Raw genomic sequence first — 20,760 nt, forward strand, 5'->3', positions numbered from 1 at the left:
CAAATTAAGTGAGTTTTATTGTGGATGGATTTAGCCTCTCCATAATTACTGGGCCTTTCAAATTTAGCATTTTCATAAAATGACTTTCAACACTATTGAGGACGCGCTCGAGGCGTACAAGAAGGGTGAATTTCTTGTTGTGATGGACGACGAGGACCGTGAGAACGAAGGAGACCTAATCATCGCTGCAGAGAAGGTGACTCAGGAAAAAATGGCCTTTCTGGTCAGGCACTCGTCGGGCTTTGTGTGCGTGCCCCTGAGCGCGGAGCGTGCCGACGCCCTTGATCTTCAGCCTATGGTGCCGCACAACACGGACCGTCATGGCACGGCCTACACTATTACTGTGGATTACGGCGAGGGCACGACGACGGGGATCAGTGCCCACGACAGGGCGTTGACTGTGCGGCAGTTGGCGAACCCGGACTCGAAACCGGCGGATTTTCTGCGTCCTGGGCACATCTGCCCGCTGCGTGCCCGGCCGGGTCTGCTCAGAGAACGAGTCGGCCACACCGAGGCTGCTGTGCAACTGTGTGTTCTGAGCGGTATGCAGCCGGCTGGCGCCATCTGCGAGCTCGTCAATGCGGACGACGGCCTGATGATGCGGTTGCCCGAGTGCACGAAATTTGCCCAGGAGCATGGACTGAAAATTATCTGTATCAAGCATCTTTTGGAGTACATGGATGAGAAAAAAATCTATTAAAAATAATGAATAGACTATTTGGAACCCGTAACAATTTGCCCAAGGCGACGCTGGGCGACGCAATCAGCAGCATCGACGAGCGCGCCGCGTCGCTGGACGTGAAGATCTCCAAACTGAACACCGAGCTCGCGACGTACCAGCAGAAAATGGCCAAGATGCGCGACGGGCCGGGCAAGGCGGCCATCAAGCAGCGAGCACTCAAGGTGCTGAAACAGCGCAAGCAGCTGGAAGCGCAGAAAGACCAGCTCGACGCGCAGAGCTGGAATATCTCGCAGGCGCAGATGACGACCGAGAACCTGAAAAACACCATGATCACTGTGGACGCCCTCAAGAGCAGCAACAAGGAGCTCAAGCGCACATACGGCAAGATCGACATCGACAAGATCGAGGCGCTGCAGGACGAAATGCTCGACCTGATAGACCAAAGCAACGAGCTGCAGGACTCGCTTGCCCGCAGCTACGATGTGCCGGACGACATCTCGGAGAGCGAGCTCGATGCAGAACTTGAGGCTCTGGGCGACGAAGTCGCCGAGGATGAGACCCCTGCGTACCTGGAGATGCCTACGTTTGTGGACGAGCCCATCCAGCCCGAGCAGGAGGAGACGGTTAAGGAGGGCGAGTTGGTGCAGTGATTCGAGTATATACAGCTATTCGGTGCGCTGCAACGCCATCAAATAGTTGCCCGTGTCGGGCAAGCTGGTGAACACCCAGCCCTGGAGCGGGAGATAGGTGCATCCTCTAGCGTCGACCACACGGAACTGTGTTCCGTCCACAAACTCGGCGATTTCGCGCCGGTCGATGTACTTGGAGTAAGTGTGCGTTCCGACAGGTACAATTCGCAGCACGTACTCGCCAAAGACGATCGTCGTGAGCCACGAGACGAGGTCTCTATTGATGGTGGATAGAAACAGAAAACCGTCCTTTTTGACGTGCTGCATTGCCGTCTCCAGCACGAGCGCGGGATATTCGACGTGTTCGAGCATTTCCATCATGGTGACGACGTCGTATTGATCATCTTTGTCGAGCTGTTCTATTGATTTTAGTTGATAGTCGATTTTGTCTGTAATCGCCGGGTCGAGCGTCTTGTGCTGGTTGGCGACGCGGATGACCTCCGGGCTGAGGTCAATGCCTCGCACGGACGCCACCATGGGCAACCGGGCAAGCGATTCGGACAAGATGCCGCCGCCGCAGCCGATGTCGAGGCACGAAAGCCGCAGCTGGCGGAGCTCCTGCGCGATGCGTCTATCGATTTCGGTCTGTATGGACTGCGCCACAGGGCTCGGCAGCACGTTGTGGTGGTTCCAGCCAGGCACAAACGTTTTCTGTTCGTCCGGCACGCCGGCATTGATTTTGATATGACTGCGCAGAGTCTCGTTAATGAAGTCCATGCGGACGAGGTTCATCTTGTGCAGGATGCGCTGCGGGCCGGTGGTGTCCCACCAGGACGCGGCGAGGCTGTTGAAGTGTGATTTTTCGGCCTCGGTAATGGCCGTTGACAGTCTTCTGAGAAACATAAATAATTTAATTTTAATTATTTTTTTATTTATTATGTCTTCTTCGGAGGAAGAGTTTGAGAGTTTGATTGCGACGCGCGAGCGGCGGGCAAACGCCGGGTCGCGGCTGAAGAAGTTGCTGGAGGCAGAGGAGGACGAAGTTCTGGGGGACGATGATGAGAATGTGCAGCTGCTGTTTGCAGAGGAGGGTGAGGACAACGAGTGGAGCGACGAGAGTGAACAAAGCGAGCAGGAGGAAGACGAGGAAGACGAAGAAGGGAACGAAACGGGCGGAGCCGAGGAGGAGGCCGGTTCAGGCTCTCCCGACGCCAATTCAGACGAAATGTTGTCGTCGTCGGAGCTGTCTGCGTCAGACACGGACGAGAGCGAGGGGGAGCGCGAATTGCAAAAGGAACAGAAGCGGCGCAGAAAAAAGATCGAGATCCCGGCGATCCGCAGGAAGCCTACTGTTTCGGCGCCGCGCAAGAGGCGCAAGGTCGACTTGGAGACGGGCGACAGACGGCTTTCGACAAGAACCACCACGGCACAGAATACGCAGGCCATCCAGGAAAAGCTGGTCAAGATGAAGGAGCGACAGTCGCACACCAAGACGCGCGTGCGGGAAGAGTACGTCGAAAAGACGCTGGAGGAGAACCTGGAGGAGGCAAAGGTGACAGAGGAAATGAATACGCTGTCGCTGAACCTGTTTTTCCAGCAGGAGGTTGAAAAGAAGAAGAAACAGCGCGACCTGATGAACAGCAAGCGGTTTCGGCTGATGGAGTATATTTCTTTCCAGAGTTTTGGCAAGCTGGTGACGCCGCAGGACGAGCTAGACCGGATCAGAGAAGAGAAGGAGAGAGAGGAGCTGGCGCGGCGTACGACAAAGAGGCGCGGCCGGAGACGTAAGAGCGAGATCGAGCGCGCACGATTGGAGGCAGAGAGGCAGCAGCAGCAGCAGCAGCAGGGAGACGTGAAGCAGGAGGAACAGGACAGGCAGGAAGAAGTGTTTGATGAGACGACGGTCGTCAAGGAAGAGACAAAGGACATTAATGAGGAAACGAGCGAGACGGGGAATGAGGCGACAGCGAAGGAGGAGGAAATAAAGGAGGAAACGAAGCAAGAAACGAAGCAAGACACCGAGGAGGCAGTCGAAGAGGCCATAGAGCAAGATGAGGTCGAAACCAAGGCCGTGCCGGTTGAAGGTCCCCCACAAAGGGTGGCCGTCCAGTTTATCGAGTCGCACCTGCGCAAGGACATCACGCGTCTGGAGCTGAAGACGATCCTGTTTGGCCCGCAGTCGATCGTCCCCGGCCCGCACCGCGACCCGCACGCTCAGACGATCTACACAATCAAGCGCGACTTCCAGAAAGAGCTGGACCTCAAGAAGGTCACCAAAGAGCGCGACGCGGTGTACGAGAAACTGCTGCAGCTCCCCAAGTTTGGCGAAACGTACCACACGGTGGAAGATCTGGGCGTCGCCAAGCAGACCGACGAGCACGTGATTAACATCACGACACCGGCGCCGTTGGGTATCTATCTGCCGAACGGGGCCAAGAAGCAGTGTCCGATCAACGGCGAGGACGCGATGTACTACGACCCCTCGAACGGCGTGCCGTACAACTCGGTCGAGGGGTACAAGGTGCTCAAGCACGTTGCCGAGGGCGGCTACTTTTGGACGCAGATCGACGCCGGCGGCGTCAACTCGCTGTACAAAGGCGGTGTCGGGTGCTATTTCGGCCGCTGGGACGACCGGCACGCACAGGGCGTGCCGGAGGGCTTTGCTGGATGATCGGGAGACGTTTATTGTGCTACAGATCTATGGAATGTCAGCTGGTGTTGTGTTTGAGTTCGCTCTCAAAGGTCGCGAGCAGATCGTTCTGGAAACGCTCGAACACCGCGCGGGCCTCGGGCACCAGGTGTGTGCGGACGAGGGCTCTTTTTTCGGCATCGCCGGTGACCTCGAACTCGAAGTTCTGCTGGTCGTGCTCGAACTCCACGAGACGCACCGTGTGTTCGGAAACAGAGCCGTCGTGGTCGACCTGGACGACAAACTCCACTTGCAGGTCGAAGATGCAACGCACTTTGCCCTTGCGCTGGGTCACGTCGCAGTCCCCGGCCACAGGCTTGACGCTGCTGACAGAGAGCGTGTGGTTGTCGCTTGCGACGCGCACCTTTGGCAGCCGCTGCTGGAAGTATTCATTGGCCCAGCCGATACAGTTCTTGTCGACCCAGTGCCAGTTGTTTGGGTTGTGTATGGTGGTCATGGCGAGAGCTGCTTGGGTGCTGAGATTATATACCACGATAAATCTAGAAAAATCTTTTATTGACCCGTGCGTCGGTTGGCGTCGAGAATATTCAGCAGCTGGCGGAAAAAAATGTCGCTGCACGGCTCGACAGCGAGGTTGTGCGCGGCGCCGTCGAGCTCGGTGTAGCTTGCGTGGGTGCATCCGGCGCTCTGTAGGTTGTCAATGAAGGTCTTGCTTGCCCGGCAGTCATTGATGTGGTCGGCGTTGCCGTGCAGAATGGCAATTGGCAGGTTTTTGTCGTAGCGAGTGTACAGTTCTGGCTGGAGCAGTCGTTTGCCGCGCAGCACAAAGTCGCGAGCCTCGATCGCCGTGGCCGTCAGCTTGGCCGGCGGCGTCTTGCTTTGGATGAACTGTTGCACCTCGGGCAACGACGAAACGTACTCCACCTTAAGTGGGGTCTTGATGCGCACGTACCGAGCAGGAGGAACGGCCCAGCACAGAGCACGGATCGCCCACTCGTGGTGCTTGGGCACCGCTGTTTCCGGCGAGAGCTCTATCAGCGGCGAGCACGCAACCGTCATCAGCAGCCGCTCGCGGTACGTGCCAAACGCGCTGTAGTTGAGAATCAGCCCGCCGCCCATCGAATGACCCATCAGAATCACCTTTTCGTCGGATTCCAGATTCCGTTTGATGAAAAAGTCCATATCCTTGTAGACGCGCGAGTCGTCGTTGCTGGATTGCACATTGCCAGCCGGCCGCGACGTGCCCTCGCCGCGCTGGTAGTGGAAATGTACGTCGTAGCCGTTGGCTGTCAGTACGTTGAAGAGCCCAAAAAAAAGCTCATATATGTCTCTGTAGCCGTGGATGAAGACAATGCGGCCTTTGTACTCGCCGCTGTGTTTGTGCAGAAAGGTGGGGAACACGCAGCCATCGTGGTCCACCTCTGCCGTCTCAACCGCGCACTCCAGTTGTTGCATGCTTAGTCCACCAAGATTACAGCAGGGTGTAAAAAAAGCCCGGTCACATCCCTGCACCGTCTCTGCTGGACATGAGTACTCCGGTGTGGCTAGTGCTGACAAACTCCGGCATAGTCCGCCAGAATTTTTATCCCGCAGGGGGACTTTGAGCGGCCATTTTGCGCGGTGGCCTAGCCGAAATGTCCAACTTGCTGGCCCAAACAAATAAATATAAATAGAGAGAGACGGAGTTTTTTAAAAACTTAACCTTTAAATAATCAACGCAAATATGAGTGAAGCTCAGTAAGTACGCAAACCGCCCCGCTCTAACCACCAGAGGTGATATCGGACTGATCGGACTGGCTGTCATGGGCCAAAACTTGATCCTCAATGCTGCAGACCACGGATTCACTGTTGTTGCCTACAACAGAACCGTGTCGAAGGTGGATCACTTCCTGGCCAACGAGGCCAAGGGAAAGTCAATTCTGGGCGCCCACTCAGTGGAAGAGCTGTGTGCCAAGCTGAAGAGACCTAGAAGAGTCATTTTGCTCGTGAAGGCCGGCGATGCGGTCGACAACTTCATCAACCAATTGCTGCCTCACATGGAGAAGGGAGACATCATCATTGATGGTGGTAACTCGCACTTCCCAGACACCAACAGAAGATACGCCGAGCTGAAGGAGAAGGGCATCTACTTTGTTGGCTCTGGTGTCTCTGGAGGAGAGGAAGGCGCTCGTTACGGTCCTTCCCTGATGCCTGGAGGAGCCCCAGAGGCCTGGCCACACATCAAGGAGATCTTCCAGTCGATTGCCGCCAAGAGCGACGGCGAGCCATGCTGCGACTGGGTTGGAGACGCCGGAGCCGGCCACTATGTCAAGATGGTCCACAACGGTATCGAATATGGAGACATGCAGCTGATTTGCGAAGCTTACGACCTGATGAAGAGAGTCGGCGGATTTAGCGACAAGGAGATCTCCGACGTGTTTGCCAAGTGGAACAAGGGCGTTTTGGACTCGTTCCTGATCGAGATCACCAGAGACATTCTTGCCTACAACGACACAGACGGCACCCCATTGGTCGAGAAGATCTTGGACTCTGCCGGCCAAAAGGGTACCGGAAAGTGGACTGCCATCAACGCTTTGGACCTCGGCATGCCAGTCACCTTGATTGGCGAGGCTGTGTTTGCCAGATGTCTGTCTGCCCTGAAGGAGGAAAGAGGTAGAGCAAGCACCCTGCTGGCCGGTCCTTCCAGCGCTCCAAAGATCACTGACAAGCAGGCCTTTATCGACGACCTCGAGCAGGCCCTGTACGCCTCCAAGATCATCTCGTACGCCCAAGGATTCATGCTGATCAGAGAGGCCGCAAAGGAATACAACTGGAAGCTCAACTTCCCATCCATCGCTCTGATGTGGAGAGGAGGATGCATCATCAGATCTGTTTTCCTGGCAGAGATCACTGCAGCCTACAGAGAAAACCCAGATCTGGAGAACCTGCTGTTCCACCCATTCTTCAACAAGGCCATTGCCAAGGCCCAGGCCGGATGGAGAAAGACGCTCGGCGTTGCCATCGAGGCCGGTATTCCTACGCCGGCCTTCTCGACCGCCCTGTCCTTCTACGACGGCTACAGATCCAAGCAGCTGCCAGCTAACCTGCTGCAGGCCCAAAGAGACTACTTTGGAGCGCATACCTTCAAGATTCTGCCGGAGTACGCCACCGAGGACAGAAAGGTTGGCGACTACATCCACATCAACTGGACCGGTAAGGGTGGTAACGTGTCTGCCTCCACTTATAATGCTTAGGTGAATAAATACGAATGGTAATTTGATTCCTGACACATCGACGCGTCGCTGTCTGTCGCCGTAGACGAAAATTTTCTCTATTTTTTTATTTTTTGAACCTGTCTTGTGTGACTGTGTTTTGTGAAATATTACCCCGGATTTCTTGATTAGATAACCAGGATGCCCGACAGCATCCCGCCCTCCGAAAACAAGCCGGGCGACGCGTATCACTTCGACGAAAATGAGATCTTCGACGATAACCAGCTGCGCCAGGCCATTGAGGACGCCCTGCACGCCGACAAGGACAAACAGCTATACACCGAGATCAACAGTGCGATTCAGGCCCTCGACGAGTCTGCAGACGACGCTAAGCCGGAAGACGAGCTCACACAGGCCATTGCCGAGGCCATTGACCACGTCAAGCCCGGCGAGCACGCAGACTCCGGCGTCGAGGTTCTGGCGCCACTCGAGTCGCTAGAGTCGCTCGGGCTGCCGCTGGACTCAAACGAGCCAGAGCTCGAGTCCGCCCTCGCTGAGATGGTGCAGACCGTGGTAGACACGAACTTGTTTCCGGACAAAAATGCCGTCAAGAAACAAACCGAGACAGACCTTGACCAGTTCCAATGGACCAAGATGATGGAGAAGGCGATGGAGATGGCAATGGAGAACCCGGAGCATTTGATTTCGTCGCTGAACGACGCAGAGCCGGCCGAAAAGCTCAGCAAGAAACAGACGGCCAAAAACAAACGCAGCCAGATCAACCTGGCTGTGCAGCAGCGGTTGCAGCAGCAGGCGCGGGCTCTGCTGGCGCAGCAACAGCGCGACCGCGAGCTGCGGCAGCGGCTGGAGCAGGAGAAGCAGCAAACGCAGAAAAGCGCTGCAGAGCCGCTGCCCGCGAGCGTCCTACAGTTTACCGTGCCTACGCCGCCGACGACGATTCCTGGCCCTGTGAAGAGCGGCGACAAAACGTCTGTGCTGGAACAGTTCCAGAAATTCCAGCGGCCAGACGATAAGTCGCCACCGGTTGCGGACCCGTTGGCCGCACAGCGCGAGAAGATGCTACACGACTACGCAAAGCAGATCTCGCGCACGCCGCCCCAGACCTCGCCGCCGCCCCAGTCGTACGCGAAAAAGTCGGAGGGCTCGTTTCTGCGCACCATTCTCTCGAGTCTCAATCTTGCCAATCTCGACACCCTACATATCGCCGAGCAGATATCGCCCCCGCAGCTCGAGTCCATCCGCGCCGGCGTGTCTTCGGCAGTTGACACATTGCGCAGCAGCCAGTCGCTCGCCAAGACCGCTACAAACAGCAGCGACAAGCAGGAATCGCCCAAGCTCGACGACAAGGAGCGTATCCGGATCGAAAATAGAGAGCGCAAGAAGAGATGGCGAGTTATAAATATCGAGCGCAACAGAGACAACGATTTGCGCGCGCGTGTCATCAAGCGGGCCGGCCAGATCTTTACTAACCCGGGAGACGAAGAAATCAAGAAAAAATGGATAGCCGAGGAGTTTGAGCGTCGCAAACGGAAGCGGCTCGAGAAAAACGGTTCCGACGCGCCTCTTGTCCACTCCAACGACCTTGATCACCGTTCCGAGTCTGTGGCCGCTCTTCTTGCCGATCCACAGGTGTCTGCCAATATCCACGCCTTATACCAGGCTCTCTGTGGAGCCATTCCGAGCGACGACAAGCTAGCAACCGTCTCTGTGCTGGCCACCTCATTGGCTGCTGCGTACGTTGTTTCCAACAAGTCGCTCAGCGAGAATCTTGTGCCGTCAATAGTGAGCTCGCTGGTTAACTCGCTCAATAACCAGCTCAACGGTCCCGCGTCCCAATCGGGAACGCTCAGTTTCAAAGTTATGGATCCAGCACCAAAACATGCCGCCGAGCCCAAACAGCACGGGGACGCAAAGAAAGTGAAAATAGACCCGGACCTCATCAATCTGCCAGAGCATTTATCCAAATTCGCCAGGCCCACTACGGAACACCGCGACCCTTCGCACCTGCGCCCAGCAACAGCATCGCACCAGCCGCGGGCCCCGCATTACCAGCGGCCATCAGCAGAGCCCAAGCCCGGCACGCCTACTGTGCGGTCGATTGTGTCCAAGACCCCTGCCTCAGACTCTGTGGGCGGACTGCGCAAACCAGGTGCGTTCAGAAAGCCTGTTGGCTTTGAGAAGCGCGGTTTTGGAATCGCTGCTCTGCCTCACAAAGACTAATACATGTATAATAGGACGTAATCAGTGATAGAAATCATATCGAAAGGCTATACGGTGATAAATGGGCTACTTGAACCATTACGCTGCTGGCTGTAAGTTCTGGCTTCGCGAACCGAACAGAGGAGGGCCCATGAAAAAAAGCTAAAAAAATGATCGCGCCCAGGATCGAACTGGGGACCCTCTGCGTGTTAAGCAGATGCCATAACCAACTAGACCACGCAACCAATCGGATGGCAGATTGCGGTGGTCTCTGCTGATGTATTCACGGAAAAAACACGTAAAAAGCTAAAAATGATCGCGCCCAGGATCGAACTGGGGACCCTCTGCGTGTTAAGCAGATGCCATAACCAACTAGACCACGCAACCGATTTCTGTGTGCTTGTCGGGTCTGCACTAACAGATCGAGACATGGCAAAATGGCGATGAACAGCAGGTGACCCAGGCCGGAGACCTGGCCATAAAACCACTTTGGTACCTGCACAATAACAAGCTTCCCCAAAAGCAGCCTTCCGTACATGGTCAGCCATAATAACTCGATTCCGTTATTTAATTTCACGCACTATTAAATTTCCAGCTTTAGTTCAGTAAACTTTCAATACTTGTTCGTTTTTCATCGCTTTTCAGAAGCATCAACACTCTCGATGCCTTTATCTCGCCCATCTCGTCCCCAGTAGTTGCCATATGAGCCACCTTCTCGTCCACGATTGCCGGCAGTGGTAGCTTGAATTTAGCGTTCGACGAGACTTGGCTACGCTCCGATGTCGAGATCGAGGAAAAATGCCGAACAGACGAAGATAGTCTGGATTTGCGGCTGATGTCCGGAGTAATAATAGGGCTGGGCAGCTGTGTCGGTAGCTGGTCTGATAAATTTCTTACGTCAGGAATGTCAGCCAGAGTTTCGTTGCCGTCGCTGTCGTGATTGAGCAGATTCTCTATCTCCCTTGAAACCGCGTCGAGGTCCTCATACGGCATATCGCCGTTGTTTCTCCATACCCGCATAAACGCTTCCTCAAAGCTGAAGCTGCTGTCTATTTTTCTATAAGACTGCAGGTCGAGGTCGAAGTCCACGAACTTGAGGTTGTCGTTCTTTGCAAGCCACTTTCGGAAGTATGAGCGCGTGTCTGCTGGCGTGAGCATCTGAAGCTTCAGCAGCTTGATCACAAGATGCAGATACTTAATGTATTCCACCGTGCTCTGCAAAATCGTTAGCTTGTGCATCATGTTTGAGTTGTCGAAGTTGTTCTCGTTAAGACCACTCAGAATGTTGAGTCGACACGCAGGCACCAGGAACTTGAGTGCCTCGAACTCCCTGTTCATTCTGACGCGCCGTTTCTTCTCGATTATCGAATGCTGGTTCTTCAGCTCTTTCTTCTTGCGCTCCATGTCCTCTTTGCTGGTTGTCGAGGACTTGCGCCGTTTTCTGCTGCTGCTCAGCGCCGGGCTGGCTGGTCCTGGCGACGGGGCGTCGACGGCGTACGTCAGGGGCGAGATCGACGGCGATTGGCCAATCAGCCGGTTCTTGTACTCATCGTTCGAAACAAACGACGACGTGAGGTAGCTGGAGTTGCTGGAACTGTCCATCTTTGGAGACGTGCTAGCAGACCCGGTCGGCGAGATGTTGCACGAGGAGCTGCTTCTTTGCATCTGGACAAACGTTGGCTTGAATATTGGGGGTGGGGGCAGGATGGCTGTTTCAACGGCCGACGTGCTGAGGTCGGTGCTTCGACCAGAACTGTTGGCATCCATGTCTGTTTGAAACGAAATGTTGCAACAATATTTGTGATGGAAGCAAATTAATTAGCGTTGTATGCGCGGACCAACTAACCGGCCAGAGAGAATGAGGCTGGTCTTGTGACCACCCACCCCACGTGTTAAGCCGCACAAGCTGGAAATATATCGCACGGGCCATTATTATGTCGTTGTGCGGCGAACAATATCTTGGGCACGTGCGTCCTTTGGGTCGATCGACGCGGCCGGGGACGAAACACGTCAAGCGTTGTTCCATTCATGTAACTCGCTACTCAGACTTAAGTATCATCTATCTTCCTTACAACCTGCTTTTCAGCGCGTGCTCCTGCACCAGACGGGCAACCCGATTGGCCAGCCCGTAGGAGTTCTGGTAGCCGGAGTGCGCCGAGCCGTAGTTGTGGATCCGCCAGCCGTCTCGCGAAACGTTGACGCCGCCCTCTCTGCCGGGCCGGATCCCAACAAACTGGCGCACCTCAACCAACTGAGGAGGGTTTTTCATAAACGCCGGGTCCACAAGCTCCGGCGCATATCTCAGTGCTCTCTCCTTGATTCGCCGGGTCAATCCCGCATCGATATCCACCGAATCATCGTGGTACAGATACGTCCCTGTCAACAGCGTCCCGTAGCCGGCCCGCGGAACAACATAGAGCGACTCTGAAGCATGCGCCGCATCCATTGCCTCGACAATTATCAGCTTGCGCGCCACGTTCTCCACCAGCAGCGTCTGGCCCTTAACAGGAAGCCGGTTATCCTTATCCTTGGTGTTGAGGTCGAAGCCGCGGATCCCTGCGCAATTGACCACTAAATCCGCCTCGACAAAATCGTCCCCGTCGAGAAACAGCGTCTTGGCCTCCTCCAGACTGCCCACAGTACGTCTGACGTAATTCACACCGCTCTGAGCACAACGATACAGCAGATAATGCAGATACTGCACCGGATTGATGGTAAATCCCGTGTATCGGAACGCAAAAACAATGTCGTCGCCGGCCGCGCCCGCCGGATACTCTCTGGGATCAATCTCCTCGTAGTTTCTCACCACGTCCTTGAACCACGGCCCGTCGTAGCCGGTCTCGGTCATCGACATCCGCGGCACGTAAACCTCCGCCACGCTTTCAGCGACCCCCGAGCCGGGCTCCTGGGCAACACGCAGAAACTCGTAGTACGACGCGATGTCCTGCAATTGCGCCAGCCAGCCTTTGCTGGCCAGCGAGTCCAGGTGGTAGAAGAACGCCCCCGCGTACGGACTCGTGTAGAACCTGGCCTCGTCTCCAGGCAGCTCCCTGGCCACTATGGAAACCAAATACCCGCGCCGGGAAAGCTCCAACGCCGTCGTCAGCCCAATAACGCCCGCTCCAATCACAACGATTCGTTCCTTCATGTAGGCTATTTCTTATCTTTTTTTTTTCCACTAATTCTCATTTTCCAGCGCATTTTTTATCACACCAATCACGGCTGTGCACTGAATCTTATCGCTGCCACCCTTGCTTATGCTGTACTCAATGTCACCCAAGCCCTGCAAAACGGCCATCCGCGTCCTTGGTTTGAGCTCGTACTTGTCCAACACGCTCACAAAGCTGCTCATTAGGTCCACCAAAGCAAGCCCCTCTGTCTTGCGGATTTTGGTCATCGTGGCATAGGCGTCCGTCCAGTCGTTCGACATGATCGCGTCCAGCACCGTCATCACAGATTGCGGTCTCGGAGCACCCACACACTCGTACACCATGTCCTGGGTGATCTCTTCGCCGGATTCGACCGCGGTAGCACACGCCTGCAAAACGTTGAGAGCCCGTCTCATGTCGCCTTCGCTCAGCTCCAGAAGGCTCTGGCGCGCGTCGGGAGCTATTTTCAGGCCCTCCACCTTGATGACGTGGTCCACACGGTCCTGAAGCGCCGAGTCGGCCAGCGGCGAGAACCTGAAGCGCGTGCACCGCGAAAGGAGAGCAGGGTTAAGTTTGTGCGAGTAATTCGCCAGAATGCAGAACCGCGTGTTCTTGGTGTACTTCTCAATAACCCGCCGCAGAGCATTTTGCGCCGCGTTCGACATCGCGTCGGCCTCGTCCAGAATGATCAGCTTGAACCCGCTGTTGAAAATCTGTCTCGTGCTGGCGAAATTCTTGATCTGGTCGCGCACCACGTCGATTCCTCGGTCGTCCGACGCATTTAGCTCAAGCACCATGTTTCTGTAGTTTTTCCCGTACAGCTCGCGTGCCAATGCGATGATGGTGGACGTTTTGCCTGTACCGGGAGGACCGTAAAACAGCAAGTGGGGGATCCGCCCTTCCTTTGCAAACTTGCGCACCGTCTGTATAACGTCATTCTGGCCACACACGTCGTCCAGCTTCGCTGGACGGTACTTTTCCACCCACGGAAGGTTGTCTGAGCTCATGTTGAACGCGTAAAAAAATGATTTTTTTTTTCCATCACGTAAGCGTATATTTCCGGCGTCTGGGTAGCCATGGCAACGTAAATGCGTCCGGCGGTTACTTGGCGCTGGGGTTATAGAGCATCTAGTGGCATATAAATACTCCTCTATCCCCCCTATAAACTTAACCCAGTTTAGTTTGCACCGTTTTCAAGCGCCGGCGAACTAAACGTGGTTCCGCCAGCAGTGGTGTCACTAAACTCAGAATCCGCTACCGTGAACGAGTCACACAGCCACGAAGCTTCTGGCAGCTGGCAACGTTAGAATCCAGTTGGAAGCTCCTGCATCGTACTCATTTTCCTCCCGACGGAGGCCCCTAAAGCCGGTTTTCTCATGCAGCGTTTAGAGATTGCCGGTGGATATCCCCCTGGCGAAATATGACCGGGTTTCCTAATGGGGGGATACGTCGACGCAGCCCTTGCTGCGGAGGGGACATATAGAACTTTTGAAATACTGAAAACTGATTTTAAACGTACCTCCCCTTACATGGAAAGGGAGAAGTATATCCCCCCCTTCAGATAGGGAGAGCGCATCCCCCCTATGGAAAGGGAGAAGTATATCCCCCCTTCAGATAGGGAGAAATATAAAATGCGTTCCCCCTATAGAAGGGGAGAAATGCATCCCCCCTTTCAAATAGAGGGAAGGCAAATTACATGCCCTCCCTGTTTGGGATGGGTAGCCTCTCCCCCTCCCCTATGGTCAGGAGAGCCGCATCCACCCCTAGTTTCGAAAGTATACTTCCCGTCTTTCTAGCACAGGGCAGTGGTGGAACCCCATACCGGACGACCTATGGCAGTATACTTTCACGGGCCTACCCCATCGTGATAGTAGTAGATCAATGTGTGGTATAACTGGAATCTTCCAAAGTTGGAAATGTTGGCAAAAAAACGAGATTTGGTAGCAAAACCTTAGAAATGTCACAAGTGTAGCAAAGTGTAGAAACGTCAAAGAAGTGGAACATCCAATTGCTATCCTGGTAAACGTTATACACCGGAGGGGGCATCCCCAGCAAAACGCACCAAGTGGACGGTTATATTGCTGAATTCTATTCGTTAGCGCTAACAACGTCGTCAGCCAATTGCTAAGCAATTCTTCAGAGGAATTCGATATCTGCTGACCTCGATTCAAGCTTCCAGGCCGTACTTCGTGCCAAGCCTGTGCAAAGCGTCGCTCGGTAATTAAACCCGCGCCAGCATCTGCACACACATTGACAGGTTCCTAGTCCTTTCAGTACCCCCGGATCAGGTTATAGAACCTATCCCGTTTCTTGCAAGCCACAATGGATGCCCCACAGTCCAGTGTCTACGTGAAGGCACTGCAGGTACTGGACTGCTATCCATCTGGCTTACAAGATCCGGTTAGTCAACGCAATGGGCCCAATTTATCTTAGATTGGACTCCAAGGCGAGGAAAACGGAGTCCTCCCAAACTAGCCAATCTGAGAGTATCGTCCGTGATGAACAGAGAGCTTCCTGAAGGGGGCACATCTGATGTACCAATAATGAGCAATCTGCTGTCCATGAAGTTATTTTTTGGGGGGTCGGCGCATTTATATAGTTTTACGTGGGCGGCTAATCTTCAAGAAGGCGCCCCATCGAACTGAGATCTCACCGCTGTCTGCACAGCCGTGCGGAATATTTAGTCCATTATTTTTCGTGGCCTATACTAAATCTATTTGCGTCTGCAAATTGTGACACATGTAATGGCATTCTAGTTCTGTCTTGATGGCGCGTTCATAGCGTTGCTCGACCTCAATACACGATTTGGCAAACCGTAACTCGTTTTTGGCAATTAGAACGCGAAGCAGAAGATCTTTAGTCTGGAACATCTTGCGCACTTCTGGACCAAAATCAGACTCTGTTGCTTCACGGACGTACTTTTTAACGACGTGCTTGTTGGCCGCCGTCCACGTGGTGTTATACGCACGTTTGAGCTCAGGCACCGAAAGTTGGAACAACTTGAAAATCTCCATAAAATCGTGATATATGGTGTTGATTTGAGCATCCAATATCTTTCCCGGAGAATGAAACATGTCCTTGAATTTCAGACACCACTCCATAACTCTCGTGAACTCAAGGTCATCTGTCTTACGATAGCGTGACGGGGCAAGGATGCCATTGATTCCAGACGCGCGCTTGTTCAGACGCGATTCAACTTTGTAGAAAAGGAACGAAATACGCGGCAGCACTAGGTTCTCGGCTTCGTCCAAAATCTTGGTCCAAAGTTGGGCAATAACCGCGTCAAAACACTCGGTCTCCATATTGTCGTAAAGCTCTTGTATCATGTGCATCTGCATCTGGTCAATATATTTGTCAATCTCGGGCTCGTTTAATGCTTTGTGATTCAATACGAAAGCGGTGGCAGGCGTCCGCCGCAGGCTCTCTTCCAAGTAAGATCGCGTGAAAATGTCCTTTGTCTCCTCTGAAAACCGGTCCACAAACAGCTTTATCGACCGGTCTCTTCCCTTTTTGATTTCCAGTTTTGCCTGGTCAACATAGAAAAGCGGGTCGTTCTTCTCCACAATGATTTGGATGCAAACATTGAGTCTTCCCGAATTAGGGCTCAGACTAAACTTCTCTTCCATAGGAACACCGTAGCTGTCTTTGAAACGTAATTTGTACGTGAGCGACTTGTAGAGTATGCCACTTTTCTCGATCAGGTCAAATCGCAAGTACCCTGACTCCTTGTCTGTGGAAGCCTGAAACTTCTCGTTCCACTCTGGATTGTAGTCCTTGGGAATGCACCGCGTGCGGCCACTAATGACTCCGGAAATCAGCACGTACAAGCTAAGAGGCTCTCCCCGGTTGTCCTCCACATTTTCGGCGCCCCTGATATCTACGGAGACAACTTTTTTTGCGTGCTTTGAGATGGATGCTGGTTTTGAGCTGAGAATCTTTGAGTACCTTGTCAGGTCCTCGGTCTTGAACTGATCCATGTACTCAAGAATCTTGAAAATATTGTTCAGACAAGTGCAGGACTCTCCTTTGAAATTGAGCAACTGGCCAGAGTTGAGGTCCTTCTCGATTCTTATAAACATGGTGTTGGAGTAGTTGATCAGGGTATCGGAAATACTGCGATACAGCTCTGCAAACATCTGCGCAGACTCGTGCTCATTCTCCCATTCGAAAGATTGCAGGATGCGAATATAAGCATTGCAAATTTCCAGCACGTTCTGAACACTTGAGCTATAGGAGCAGCCATCGAGTCGCTCCATATCGTCGCTCTCGATTGCCCTGTCTGTCTGTTCACGGATTTCGGAACCCCAGCTATTCACAAGGTCCAGCACATTCGGAAACAGGATGGACTGGAAACTCACATTCATGTTTGTCCTCTTGCGCAGCTTGGACAGAAGCTCGAGAAGCGTTGTCAAATTGGAATTTGCCTGATTTGCCGCGGCATCCTTGCTGGCAGTCTTGAGACCCATTATGAAGGCCTTCAAGTAGTCTTCAATGGGCCGCGTCAGGTATTCAATTGCAATTTTCATAAACTCGATTTTCTCGTCCAAATCGGCGTTCGTCAGTGTCCATTCCTCAATCTCATCAAAGTCGCGGTTGACATAAGCTAGAAGGTTGGCAATGAACTCGATCTTCGACTTGTTCAATGAGAGTTTGAGCTCCTTGAAGTGCCTGTTCAGACGGGTGGACAGGGCCGTCCGCAGCCCAGAAAGAACAAGCGACTCTATCTCGTCCACCAGGATATACTGCGATAAATTCAGTGCTCGTGTGAAGCTTCTCTTGTCCGCAAAGAAGTTGAGAAAACACTCACTCAAATACGACTTGTACTCGAAAAACACCTGTCTGTTCATCTGCAGCAGTTGCTCGTGTTTCTGGAAAGGCCAGTCGTCCACGTCCAATCGCACGATCATGGACAGCTTGGCCAGCCCGTAGCATTTCGTCGCGTATTCCAGGTCCAGCTTGTGTTCTGGAATGTCCTCCACCATGCGTATGTACATATCAAATGGGTCGACCTGCCAGACCTCGAGACAGCGCACAAATTGGTCGAAAAAAACAGGGGAAGAGTGGTAGACAAGGTCTCTCAAGTACATAAGCACCTGGATCAGATCGTTCGGCACGTACGCCGTGGAGTTGGGCTTGGAGTCCTGCGTTTGGAATTTTTTCGTCAGCTCCTGGTTGAAATGCACAATTCTGTCGTGCCATTTACGGTACGAGCTTTCGGACTCAAAGTCTGCAGCGGAGTACCGATGCACCAGCGACGCGTCACTGTTGAGGTACTGCACAACATCAGCCTTGTTGAGCGAGATCCGTAGGTCTTTGATTTTGCTTTCCAGTTGTTCATTGGTCACACGGAACGCTTTCATGATTGCTTCTCGGTATTTCGGATCTCTGATATCGGGAGCCACTGTGAAGGACTCCGAAAGAACTTTGCTTCTTCGCGTGAGCAGCTTCGATCGCTGCGCGTCACTCGCTTTGCACAGAAGCAGCATATCGATCATCTGTATTCGGCTGATATAGTACACTTCCGGGTCTTTGGTCAATGTGTCTGCTATGAAGTGGTCGAAATTGTCGAGGATGGAATTCACATCCCAGTGTTTGAGTTCCTTGGTGTACTTGCTGTGAAATCCGTGTAGTAACTTGCGTGTGTAAGGGTTCAGGGCTATTTCTTTGTATGCTTGCAATGCCTTTAGTTCGTCAACAAACTGCCGATTTAGCACTTCGTCTCGGTTTCCAAAGTTCAGATGGAGCTTCTTGGTGGATATTTTGGGCTGCTTCGGTATGGACTCGATTTCGGCCACTTTGCGCGTGCGGAACTCGTCGTCGTACAAAAGCTGTACCCGCACAAAATACTCAAACACATATTTATTGAAATACGAATCCTTGGCGGAATCCATCGTGAAGGCGGCAGGTATGCTAATATTACAATATGGAGCGCGTGATCTATCGTCTGGCCGAGCTGGGAGATGCACTTTGCTACTGGAACATATCCCTTTGTAGCCTTAGTGAACAAAGTGTTAAAAAGCAAAAAGAAAAAAAAAATCAATCTGGGGATCTCAGAAAGCTCAAAGTAGGGTAAACGTAAAAATCTTTCTATTACATTTCCTCTTATGGCAATAGAAAAGTCAGTCTGGCACAAATAGGAAGTCGTTATTGTTGAACTTCCCTCATGCAGTCAAAAAAGTATCTCGCTAGAAACGGTATATGCTTCTCCTGCTGCAGGCCTATTCCGCCGTCTGCACAATGTCTTCGCCGTTGAATAGATGCTTGACAAGCACCTTGTTCATCGTGAACATGTTGACCTTATCGCCGAAAACAGGCCGCAACTTGTCGTCGCACAAGATCTCCCGTCGGTCGTTTGGATTCTGCAGTTCGTTCGCCTTCACATACTCCCATATCTTCTTCACCACCTGTGTGCGAGCTATAGGTTCCGACGACCCCAAAAACTGGGCAAGAGCCTCACTGGGCAGCAGTCCCCTCGTGAGCGGGTTGGAACTGCTTGAAGACGCTTCCTGAGGGGTGCTAGACTTGCGCACTTTTTTCACCACCTTCTGGACGTCTTTCTTTTTGAGAAGCTGGTTCAACCGCGCGGCCATCTCCTTGTTCTCCTTTTCAAGTTTTTTAATTTTACTTTCTGTATCCTGGCTACCGTTCTCGCCTAGGTCCAGAAAATGCTCGTACCGGGTCCATATCAAATGGTTTATTCTCTTTTTTTGCTCAGTGAGATCAACGTCAAAAAGCGCCTCCAATGCCCGTCGTATTCTCTTCACCGACACTTGCGAAAGGTCCGATACCTTTAAGATGGCGTCTATCGTTGGCAAATAGTCCTCGTCAGAATACATCACTAAAAAAAATATTTAATTTTTAGCCAAAAAATACCTATTTTTTTTCACGATTACGCTTCATTTGCAGCTCGTTCTTTTTCACCAGCTTTTTGCGCTCCATTCTGCTCAACTTACGTGGATCAATGAGCTCGTTTTCAGTACCCACGTTCTTGTCATCAAGCTCGACCAGCCAATCCGACTCGACCTCCTTGTTCTTTCCCTTGTAGCCCCATTTATTGACCCATTTGCCCGTTCTCTCGTCGTACACAAGCTTTCCGTCCTTTCCCTTCTTCTTGATACCTTTCTTGGCGGCAAAGAGCTCCCATTTGGTTGGCTGTTTGGCTTTAGGTATGCTCTTTTCGCGAGGAAGCTGTGTAGTCGGATCCGGCAGTTGAATCAGCGTCATTGTCGAGTTTTGTCCATTGGAGTTGTCGCTCGTCTTTTTCAATGGAAGCGAAAGCACCTGGTTAATTAGCAGCTGCACGTTATCTCTGGTCACGTCTCTCAAGTAATCATTTTTTGTTTTGTCATTTGTGATTTTCGAGGCTTCCAAAGGATTAGGGTCGAACACAGCAAGGTTACCCAAATCATAGTTAACTGGGATAGGTTTCTCAACCGTCACAGGTTTGCTAGATGTTAGTAAGGCACTAAGGCAGTACTTACACTTGGTGTTCGCTAGTCATAATTTAACTAATTTTTTTTTTTTTTACTAGATAAATATTTTTTTTCATTTTTTTTCGGATTTTATGTAAGCGATCTAACGTAGTAGCCGTTGCTGCGTTGCAACGCTTCCTGCTTAAAGCCCTTGACTCCCAGAAATGGGTACATGCTCTCGTCAGAGGAATTATGGAGAGTGTACCAATGCACAAGGTCTCCAGTTCGGTAGAAGGCAGCGATGTCGACAGGTGCTTCGATTAGCAAACTTGGTAAGAGACCGGAATTTGAGTCGTACTGGGGATCAATTTTAAACCTGGCTAAAGGCTTCTGGGTCACAACCACACTAGCAATCACCCCTATGTTGAACAGTAGGCCTTTACGGAGACACGTTAGTGTGTTTGCAAGGGTCGAGTCGCCAAAAGCGTCGGAAAGCACAAAATGGCGAGCTAGCTCGTTGAAGCAGTCTGGAATCTGCCGCAGTATTTTATGGCGATGAAGTAGCCGCGAAAGCTCAGAATTGGAGTCCATGCTCTGCTGTACGACAAAATTGTTGATTAATTTGAACGAGGAGACGAAAAAGTTGGCCAACGTAACAAAATCAGACTCTATGCTTTTCAGGCTCGGAACTTTGGAGTTTATATCATACAGCAGCGACCAAATACTATACGATGCCGTGTCCAAAGTTCTGCAAATGCTCAGAATCGAAAGAACGACAAAGGTGACGTCGGCACCGAACGATAGTGACGACTCCAGCGCTGTGAGCA

The 20,760-nt window shown here is 52.5% G+C and overlaps 14 protein-coding genes and 2 non-coding genes across 16 annotated transcripts; 5 read left to right on the top strand and 11 right to left on the bottom strand.

Annotated features, from left to right (window-relative positions):
• The first annotated feature begins 32 nt into the window (after window positions 1-32).
• On the top strand, window positions 33-2,205 carry OGAPODRAFT_17453 (uncharacterized protein). The gene has a single exon (XM_018355129.1). It carries the CDS (start codon window positions 706-708, stop codon window positions 1,330-1,332), a length of 627 nt encoding a protein of 208 aa, XP_018208749.1. The 5' UTR covers window positions 33-705; the 3' UTR covers window positions 1,333-2,205.
• On the bottom strand, window positions 33-2,214 carry OGAPODRAFT_83748 (uncharacterized protein; the record flags this gene model as incomplete). Its single annotated transcript, XM_018356731.1, has 1 exon — window positions 33-2,214. The coding sequence occupies one exon, from the start codon at window positions 2,212-2,214 to the stop codon at window positions 1,348-1,350; it is 867 nt and encodes a 288-aa protein (XP_018208748.1). The 3' UTR covers window positions 33-1,347.
• On the top strand, window positions 80-700 carry OGAPODRAFT_25583 (uncharacterized protein; the record flags this gene model as incomplete). The annotated part of the gene is made up of 1 exon (XM_018355311.1): window positions 80-700. The coding sequence occupies one exon, from the start codon at window positions 80-82 to the stop codon at window positions 698-700; it is 621 nt and encodes a 206-aa protein (XP_018208750.1).
• Window positions 2,215-2,364: 150 nt separating the features above from the next.
• OGAPODRAFT_17454 (uncharacterized protein) lies at window positions 2,365-5,409 on the top strand. Its single transcript, XM_018355130.1, has one exon. The coding sequence runs from the start codon at window positions 2,945-2,947 to the stop codon at window positions 3,980-3,982; it is 1,038 nt and encodes a 345-aa protein (XP_018208751.1). The 5' UTR covers window positions 2,365-2,944; the 3' UTR covers window positions 3,983-5,409.
• Window positions 4,020-4,457, bottom strand: OGAPODRAFT_10438 (uncharacterized protein; the record flags this gene model as incomplete). Its single annotated transcript, XM_018353214.1, has 1 exon — window positions 4,020-4,457. The coding sequence occupies one exon, from the start codon at window positions 4,455-4,457 to the stop codon at window positions 4,020-4,022; it is 438 nt and encodes a 145-aa protein (XP_018208752.1).
• On the bottom strand, window positions 4,643-5,335 carry OGAPODRAFT_43653 (uncharacterized protein; the record flags this gene model as incomplete). The annotated part of the gene is made up of 1 exon (XM_018355459.1): window positions 4,643-5,335. A coding segment is annotated over one exon (693 nt), but the record flags the coding sequence as incomplete, so codon positions are not given.
• A 349-nt stretch (window positions 5,410-5,758) lies between the features above and the next one.
• OGAPODRAFT_17455 (6-phosphogluconate dehydrogenase) lies at window positions 5,759-7,227 on the top strand. The gene has a single exon (XM_018355131.1). It carries the CDS (start codon window positions 5,764-5,766, stop codon window positions 7,192-7,194), a length of 1,431 nt encoding a protein of 476 aa, XP_018208754.1. The 5' UTR covers window positions 5,759-5,763; the 3' UTR covers window positions 7,195-7,227.
• Window positions 7,228-7,314: 87 nt separating this feature from the next.
• OGAPODRAFT_17458 (uncharacterized protein) lies at window positions 7,315-9,435 on the top strand. The gene has a single exon (XM_018355132.1). The coding sequence runs from the start codon at window positions 7,354-7,356 to the stop codon at window positions 9,391-9,393; it is 2,040 nt and encodes a 679-aa protein (XP_018208755.1). The 5' UTR covers window positions 7,315-7,353; the 3' UTR covers window positions 9,394-9,435.
• Window positions 9,436-9,543: 108 nt separating this feature from the next.
• Window positions 9,544-9,617, bottom strand: OGAPODRAFT_t77. Its single transcript has one exon. It is a non-coding gene; the product is annotated as a tRNA-Val (tRNA).
• A 68-nt stretch (window positions 9,618-9,685) lies between these two features.
• OGAPODRAFT_t76 lies at window positions 9,686-9,759 on the bottom strand. Its single transcript has one exon. It is a non-coding gene; the product is annotated as a tRNA-Val (tRNA).
• Window positions 9,760-9,927: 168 nt separating this feature from the next.
• OGAPODRAFT_78151 (uncharacterized protein) lies at window positions 9,928-11,139 on the bottom strand (the record flags this gene model as incomplete). The annotated part of the gene is made up of 1 exon (XM_018356422.1): window positions 9,928-11,139. One exon carries the CDS (start codon window positions 11,137-11,139, stop codon window positions 9,970-9,972), a length of 1,170 nt encoding a protein of 389 aa, XP_018208756.1. The 3' UTR covers window positions 9,928-9,969.
• Window positions 11,140-11,351: 212 nt separating this feature from the next.
• On the bottom strand, window positions 11,352-13,430 carry OGAPODRAFT_17459 (uncharacterized protein). The gene has a single exon (XM_018355133.1). The coding sequence runs from the start codon at window positions 12,518-12,520 to the stop codon at window positions 11,441-11,443; it is 1,080 nt and encodes a 359-aa protein (XP_018208757.1). The 5' UTR covers window positions 12,521-13,430; the 3' UTR covers window positions 11,352-11,440.
• On the bottom strand, window positions 12,551-13,528 carry OGAPODRAFT_51781 (uncharacterized protein; the record flags this gene model as incomplete). The annotated part of the gene is made up of 1 exon (XM_018355712.1): window positions 12,551-13,528. The coding sequence occupies one exon, from the start codon at window positions 13,526-13,528 to the stop codon at window positions 12,551-12,553; it is 978 nt and encodes a 325-aa protein (XP_018208758.1).
• A 1,680-nt stretch (window positions 13,529-15,208) lies between these two features.
• On the bottom strand, window positions 15,209-18,501 carry OGAPODRAFT_95926 (uncharacterized protein). Its single transcript, XM_018357843.1, has one exon. The coding sequence runs from the start codon at window positions 18,410-18,412 to the stop codon at window positions 15,224-15,226; it is 3,189 nt and encodes a 1,062-aa protein (XP_018208759.1). The 5' UTR covers window positions 18,413-18,501; the 3' UTR covers window positions 15,209-15,223.
• An 89-nt stretch (window positions 18,502-18,590) lies between these two features.
• On the bottom strand, window positions 18,591-19,361 carry OGAPODRAFT_17461 (uncharacterized protein). The gene has a single exon (XM_018355134.1). The coding sequence runs from the start codon at window positions 19,109-19,111 to the stop codon at window positions 18,740-18,742; it is 372 nt and encodes a 123-aa protein (XP_018208760.1). The 5' UTR covers window positions 19,112-19,361; the 3' UTR covers window positions 18,591-18,739.
• Window positions 19,362-19,394: 33 nt separating this feature from the next.
• Window positions 19,395-20,031, bottom strand: OGAPODRAFT_103372 (uncharacterized protein; the record flags this gene model as incomplete). The annotated part of the gene is made up of 2 exons (XM_018353170.1): window positions 20,003-20,031; window positions 19,395-19,968 (listed from the first exon to the last, which is right to left on the bottom strand). The coding sequence occupies exons 1-2, from the start codon at window positions 20,020-20,022 to the stop codon at window positions 19,395-19,397; spliced, it is 594 nt and encodes a 197-aa protein (XP_018208761.1). The 5' UTR covers window positions 20,023-20,031.
• Window positions 20,032-20,760: the final 729 nt, after the last annotated feature.

The sequence above is a fragment of the Ogataea polymorpha genome (genome assembly GCF_001664045.1).
Source record: "Ogataea polymorpha strain NCYC 495 leu1.1 chromosome Unknown OGAPOscaffold_7, whole genome shotgun sequence".
NCBI classification, from domain to species: Eukaryota; Fungi; Ascomycota; class Pichiomycetes; order Pichiales; family Pichiaceae; genus Ogataea; species Ogataea polymorpha.